Below are 7,327 nucleotides of genomic sequence, written 5' to 3'. Positions count from 1 at the left end.
GACAACAGTGTGTATAGCATAGATAAACAACAGGATGTTCCATTCTTAGGGCCACTTACAGATATAGGAAGAGATGTCTTTCCTTCTAGAAGGCTTAGTAGAACGAATTCATAAAAAAACATCTGCGAAGTTGATGCGGTCAATCTGAAGTCAAACAAATAGGATAATTACATAATCTTCATTGACAAGCACTTTAGAAAGTCTCATTGAGTAGATGTTAGATGAGAAGACGGTGCCTGCAGCTAACGCTCAAGCTTGCATGTAGACCTACTCCTACGAGCCATCTCCTGCTCTAGTCGCTCCCTGTTTGCTGGCTCATTAATGAAGTTCACCAGTAGGTCGTAGGCCTGCTGAAACTGCCCTCACATCCTCAAAACAAAACAATCATCAAATTCCTTAAAACTTAGATAATAAACTCAAAGATTCAGGTCTGTAATTCAAAGGGCCTCCGATTGTTTGGCTAGTATGACGTTGAAACTTCTCAACTAAACTCTATGAATCACTGTTGCCTAAAGGTAACCCACTGTGCAAGAACTGGTTTAATCAATGTTGTATCAATAAAAAATGTCAATGTGATGATGTTGAATCAAAGTGGGAAACTGATTGGATTTGAAAGAAGTCATCAACGTAAGGGAATTTCGCTTTTAACCTAAATCCAATTACGTTCATTTTGGGGGGGATTTCACATTGAATTCACATTAGTTGACAACTCAACCAAATGTAAATCAAAACGAGACGTTGAAATGACATCTGTGCCCAGTGGGAACTATATATCTGGTCTGATGAACGTTGCACAATTATGTAATTGGTTACCTGCTTGTTGAGCTCGGATAGTCCACTCAACACCATCCTCCCAGCGTGGGTGAGGTAATTGAGGGAGGTACTGTCAGAGGATGTCAGAGCCTGTGAGAACAAGACAGTACATTTACAAATAGTCCAGAAATGTTCATGAAGTGAAATACAAAAAGTGCTAAATTCACATTTTCTCACCTCCATAGCACGTCTGATACCGGCCAGCCTCAGAGAGAAGTTGGTTGTCCCTTGGTTTTCAAAGTAACGCCTGTAAATAGAAATGTTCAATAACAAATGTTCAACCTAAGAAGCTAAAACATCAGTGTCATGAAATTAAGAAATCATTTTATGTTAGCCTATATTATAACTGCAGGATTCAGAAAGACCATACCAATGTAGGATCTTAATTTGATCACTCTTTTGTTGCTGAGAATTTTCCTGCATGGCAGGAAATGCAAACTTGTAGCGTATTTGGAATTTTCAAGTTTGTAATTTCCACTTTTAAATTTTAGACTCGATTTGCCCCTAACGAAAAATGTATCCTGTTGCTGCAGGATTATTTTCCTGCTGTAGCAAACTGTCTCAAATTAAGATCCTACATCTGTATAACTAAAGCAAAGGTTTTTACTATAGATGAACACATGAAAGCGAACCCACCGCAACTGGGGCACATCTGCAGCATTATTTTGCTCCTCCACAAACTCCTCCTCAAACTCCTAAAACAGACATCACATTAACTTAAACTCTACTAAACTGCATTTCACCTGCAACATCAACTGAAGCAGACAAAACATTCAGTGACATCATAACAATACTTTCATCTTGACCTAACAACTTGACCCTTGACAGACAACACAAACCTATCGATACCAAAACAATGACACACACCTGTACACACAAGTACAAATGAAATAAGAATTATTGACTGTAGAAAGAGTTTTACCTGAGGAGTGCTGTCAGGGGTCTGGTCCTGGTCCTGGGTGGAGTGGTAAGGTGGAGGGGGACTGGGAGGGGAATCGGAAGGGAAAGGGGGGAGGCGTAGAATTCTGGGGGGAACTGGGTGAGAGGAGCCAGAGGACGGCTCATGAGGGGTGGTGATGATGTCAGAGGTGGAGAACTGATATGCCATCATCTCATCCCCCCTCTCCTGGTACCCCTCCACTGTGGTGGAGATATCCACCTGCTGTTTAACACACAACATGTGACACTGTCAGCCCAACACTGAAAACCACCATATTGAAAACCCCTCAACCAAACACTGAAATAAATCATAACACAGAGAAACAACGGGGTGTACCTGGGCATCCTCATAATAGGTGAACTCAGACCTCCTCTTGACAAGGCAGGACATGAGTCCATGGATCCTTCTACCAAGGAACAAAAAATGAGGCAAGAGATTAGAACGTGTAATTTCATTTTCTGTCAACATGTATTTATTCAAATAGGTAAATGGACATTTGCCACATTTTTTCTGTGAAAAATTGCCTGACTGTACCTTAATACCAGTCAGCTTCTTGTTGGTGAGGACCACCTGGACGAGACCCTTTAAAAGAGACAGAGAAACATTACATTTCATCCAGGAAATATAAGTAGACCTATAGCATGTGCGTCATTTGACACAAATCAGGTGCATTTGAGACGAAAGACCAGTTGAGAATCTCTCACCCATGGGTCCAGGATTTTTTCCTGGATGACTCTGCTCCACCACAGCTGCTTCTCTACTCCCCTCACAATGCACAGGTGATGCATGTCCTCTTCATTTTGCTATAAAGAAAAAACTCCTTCAGTCTCCAGACCTCTCTCTATATGTTAGCTGTAGATGTCTATAACATTTGGCAGGTGATTTCAGTTCTGAGTATAATCCCTGGCAGTGATATAGAGCCCACATGATGTTCGTACGACAAGTTTCCCCTAGGTTTCAATTAGGGACAGACATACAAAAGAAAACCCAGAGACAATTGGGAGTTCAAATACACAGGTGTGTTCATAAATGTTAAGAATATGTCTGAAGTACCTGCACTCGTCCATAATGGATATTCCAGTAATGGAAATGAAACGAACCCCAGTTCCCAACCAGCTGCAACTTCTCATAGGGAAAACCAGAGTCTTCCCTATTTGGCTGAAAAACAAAGACATCCCCTAATTATAGAGATTGCTCTGTGATTAATAAGACACACAATTGTGGAGATAGAGGACATGGTAATGTGTACTATTACTAATCAGCTATGACTGTCTAATAATGTGATTGACTACCTGTGAATGGCTATCTGAAGGTGCTGACAGTTCGTCAAGCACTAGCCTCCCAGCTTCAGTGAGGTGAATGGTAGGCTCCTCAATAACCAATTTGGAAGTCTGTGAAAAAAAGGGAACAGGGTAAAGTAAATTCTCCCTATAAGATCAGATGAGCTTTGGTTAATAATGTGTTTGGTTACCTGTGTGTTTAACACTGCAAGCTCTGTTACCAGCATTCTCCCAGCACAAGTGAGGTAGTAGACTGGTTTGGCCTTGGAGAAGACAGGCTATGAAGACAAGGGAATATGTTTTTTCATTATGTGGTTTCATAGAAAACTAGTGACTTGATGTTAATCTTTAATATCCTCTAAAGACCAGAGAGTATCAGAATGGATAGACTCACAAAGATAGGAACACACAAGGGTCCAGACCAAGGGATTAAAGCCAGACAGGACCGGTGCCCAACCTCCTCATCCACATACTAAGGAACAAGACAGGATTCAATTAAGAGTCAGTTTGAATGATAGACAGGTAGCCTATAGGACTGACAGACTGGAATAGGGAGGATCGCAAGAGGAGGCCACTGCATGATAGATTCTGAGACACTACACAGGTCTGTGTTGAAAGGTTAAGGAAACATCTGAGGTACCTGCATATGAATGGCTACCTGTTCATTTTGAGAGGACAGTTCATTCCATACCATCCTCCTAGCAGGAGTGAAACAGATGAAAATGGGCTGCTCCACTGTGAATATCTGTGAGAAAATGAGGGAACGAACATCAAAGTATTTCACTACCGTAGTGGATACTGAAGGTAATCCTGCCTATTAGATCAGATGAGCTTTGTCCAATAATCTGCATGGTTACCTGCGTGTTTAACACTGCCAGCTCTCTCACCAGCATCCTCCCAGCATGGGTAAGGTAATATGTTGGCTGCAGTTATAAAAAATAGGGAATATGTTTCCAGAAATGTATTTCCATATTGTTCTTCAGAAAACGTCATGTTTATGTTTAAAGTACATAAATCAGTTTTAAGACCAGAGAGAAGACCAAAGAGTATCAGAATGGATGGACTTACAGAGCTGGGAACCCACAGAGGTCCAGACCAAGGGATTAAAGCCAGACAGGGCCGGTGCCCAACCTCCTCAACCACATACTAAGGAAGAAAATCAGAATTAATTAATGAGTCAGTAAAATGACAGTTTGAATGACAGATTGTTATTGAACCAATCCTGCTAATGAAGCAGTATTGTTATAGCCTGGGTGCCAGTCTGTTTCAGCTCTCTGTCCACTCCTTATGGGATTGTGATGCCAATATCATATTGCCACGATGGAATTGGCAAGAGAGCGGAAAGACTGGCACCCAAGCTATTGATAGGGCTGCAGCATTCTTACCTGAACAAGGACTGGGTCCTCCTGGTCCAGGGTGGGCTCATTATCTTTATGAAAAACAATAAAGGATTGTTTTCTCTAAGTTTAAGAAATACTAGCTACAAGACACCAGACATCTGTCCATGTAGTTAGGCTGATCATATATTTACTTGTGTTTTATATTGTATGACATCAAATGTATTTATGTGTCTGCATAATGTACCAACATGTTCAATTAAACCTAAAGCAAGGGTTTGGTTTCAAAGGAGCAAGTTTGTTTGTTGTTGTTAATCTAGGGCTACACTGTAAAAAATGTCATCACCATGATTGCTACCTAAATGACACCCTATTCCCTATTTAGTGCACTACTTTTGACCAGCGCCTTTTAACCATAGAACTATGGGTCCTGGTCAAAATAAGAAATAGGGTATTGGGTGGCATTTGGGACTATTACTATTTAGACATTGTCAAATATGTAAACTTACCCTCCTCAACCGTGACAACACGGTCCAAGCTCTCCACGGTGGCCAGTGCATCCTCACCGATACCGTAATATTTGCTATATGTGGTCCTCTGTAGCTCAGCTGGTAGAGCACGGCGCTTGTAACGCCAAGGTAGTGGGTTCGAACCCCCGGACCACCCATACACACAAAAACTGTATGCACGCATGACTGTAAGTCGCTTTGGATGAAAGCGTCTGCTAAATGGCGTATTATTATTATTATTAAAGTAGACTGCCGAACCAGTCGCAAAACAACAGGTCAGCTGCACACAGAAGCGACCTCTTGCGGAGGAATCTCAGCGGGGTCGCTTTCAACAAACGACTGAACATAGACCTACTCATTATCGCTCTACATACTGCAGTGATTTTGACTGAGTTCAAAACCATCTGACAATTCTTTCTTAGAATTACAGGGATTTATAGGGACCATTAATACGTCAAAGTATTCCATAAGTCATGGTTGGCTATGTCACAATGGGATGAACATGTTTATCAAACTGATTAAAAACACTCAACAGTGACATCAATTAAATTGAATTTTGAGCATGATTTGGGAGTTTATACAATTGTAAACTATGAAACCATTGTTTAGAGAACAGTAGGAGTATAACCATTTAGAAAATACTGTATCTATGGCTCTGAGTAGGAGTAGAAGGGACAGCGTCACAATGCGCTCGCCATGGTTCTGAAAAAGAACGTTCATCAGCTCTGTGATGTTCTAGGTGGAGACACTCACTGAACCACTCACTTTCACGTTCAAGGTGTCAAAGCGTTCAACCAACATGCATTGGACTAAAACATCATTCAAATAGTTACTAAAAAGCCTACAGATATGTTTTACATTATTATTTTAAATCTCCTGCATAAATCAGCTGAGATAGCCTACTCTTCTCATCTCTTCGCCCTCCTGCCCTGGTGGTTATATCTGAGCGTTTTGATAACTGATTGATAATTTGGATTATTCATATCCAAAGTGAAATGCTGATTGTGTCATATTTATAATGTAGGCCTAGTAGCCCACGTTTCATGACATAACCCTAATCCTAAAATAGACTAAAATTGAAACCCTGGGCGAGCACACAAGCTCTGGCTGTACAGCCGGCAACAATAATACATCCAAAGAGGGTGGCTGTTGAGGAAAACCAGTACACCAACACAAATCTTCATTAGGAGATAAAAGTAATCAGAGGCTAAAAGAAAATGGCAGACAATAGAAATCGAATGCGTATGTTACGGCTGGTTAGTGTTTTAATTACGAAGGACTCCCACAAATCTATTGTCTCTCTAAAAAACTGTAGGCTGCATATTGGTGGTCAAAGTGGTCGAAACGGTGTAGTGATCCTCGCTAATACAGTGAGCCACTGATAGCTCCACTGAACCATATGCGCTGCACCCCGAAGTTAGCGACAGAAGAAGAGATACCATTGCCGCGAATGACGACAGGAGAAGAAACGGTCACTACCTCAAGAAGTCTGATAAGAAGCTGAGCTGAGACTAGGTATGTAACAATGAAATGTCGTCCAATTGAGTACTCACTCTCTTAAACTTTAAATCTTGAAATCAATTATTTGTTTGTGCGTGTGAACATGATTTAGTGTGGGGAATGTAAACTCAGCTGATTTCGAACAGGTAAGATGTATTCCAAAGAATTGAACATAAATACAGGAAATGTGCGCAATAGAAGTAGGTATGTTTTTGTAACTGAGAGTAGAGTTATTAAACCAACATGACCATTTGAATTGTTTAAGGTTTCAAAGATGTCCCGTAAGAGACCTTTGCCAGGACAAAAGCGAAACCTTTTATTTTAGTTAAAGAACCAGCCAAGTGAGAAAAGACAGACAAACACACTGACAGAACAGCCAGAACGATTGATAGAAACGACAGGACAACAGACAGAGGAGCAACACAAAGGACAGAGAGAGCAGGAGACAGGACAGACTGACAAACAAGCAGAGGAGCAACAGACAGGACAGATTGACGCCCATGCAGAGGAGCAACAGACAGGACAAATAGAACAACCAACAGGGCAGATGGAAGGAGACACAGAGGGACAGACAGAAGAGACCCCCCCCAATCCAACAGCAGGGCCAGAAGAGTCGTGCTCTGGCTGGAGCAGCAACATATAGATCCATTTTCAAAAATGAGTGGACCTCTTCATGGCCATGTATTACCAGAGGGAGCCTCAACACGCACTACTGGTGTGCAGTCTGCCGTATTGAAAACTCATGTTGCCACCAGGGTGTGACAGATGTAGTGCGCCATATAAAAAGCAAAAGGCCACCAAGATAAGCAACGAGCTCTCCAGTCCACAGCCACAATATCCCAATATGCAATGGCTGTTCCATCTGTTGGGGGTATGTCTGCACAAGAGGTTAAGGTATGATATGTGTAATGATTCTGTCAAGGTTCAGTCAAGAGTTTTGTGTTCTAG

General features: G+C 41.5%; 1 protein-coding gene across 1 annotated transcript; it reads right to left on the bottom strand.

Moving 5' to 3' along the window:
• Nucleotides 1-242: 242 nt before the first annotated feature.
• On the bottom strand, nt 243-5,013 carry LOC121562001. The gene is made up of 17 exons (XM_045219007.1): nt 4,880-5,013; nt 4,419-4,462; nt 4,102-4,179; nt 3,891-3,956; nt 3,674-3,778; nt 3,428-3,505; nt 3,225-3,311; nt 3,046-3,144; nt 2,807-2,911; nt 2,458-2,556; nt 2,288-2,335; nt 2,090-2,170; nt 1,736-1,975; nt 1,450-1,508; nt 991-1,060; nt 814-903; nt 243-356 (listed from the first exon to the last, which is right to left on the bottom strand). Exons 4-17 carry the CDS (start codon nt 3,924-3,926, stop codon nt 243-245), a joined length of 1,311 nt encoding a protein of 436 aa, XP_045074942.1. The 5' UTR covers nt 3,927-3,956; nt 4,102-4,179; nt 4,419-4,462; nt 4,880-5,013.
• Between the last annotated feature and the right edge of the window lie 2,314 nt (nt 5,014-7,327).

Source organism: Coregonus clupeaformis, unplaced genomic scaffold, assembly GCF_020615455.1.
Source record: "Coregonus clupeaformis isolate EN_2021a unplaced genomic scaffold, ASM2061545v1 scaf1971, whole genome shotgun sequence".
NCBI lineage: Eukaryota > Metazoa > Chordata > Actinopteri > Salmoniformes > Salmonidae > Coregonus > Coregonus clupeaformis.
This window is presented reverse-complemented; position numbering and strand designations above follow the sequence as displayed.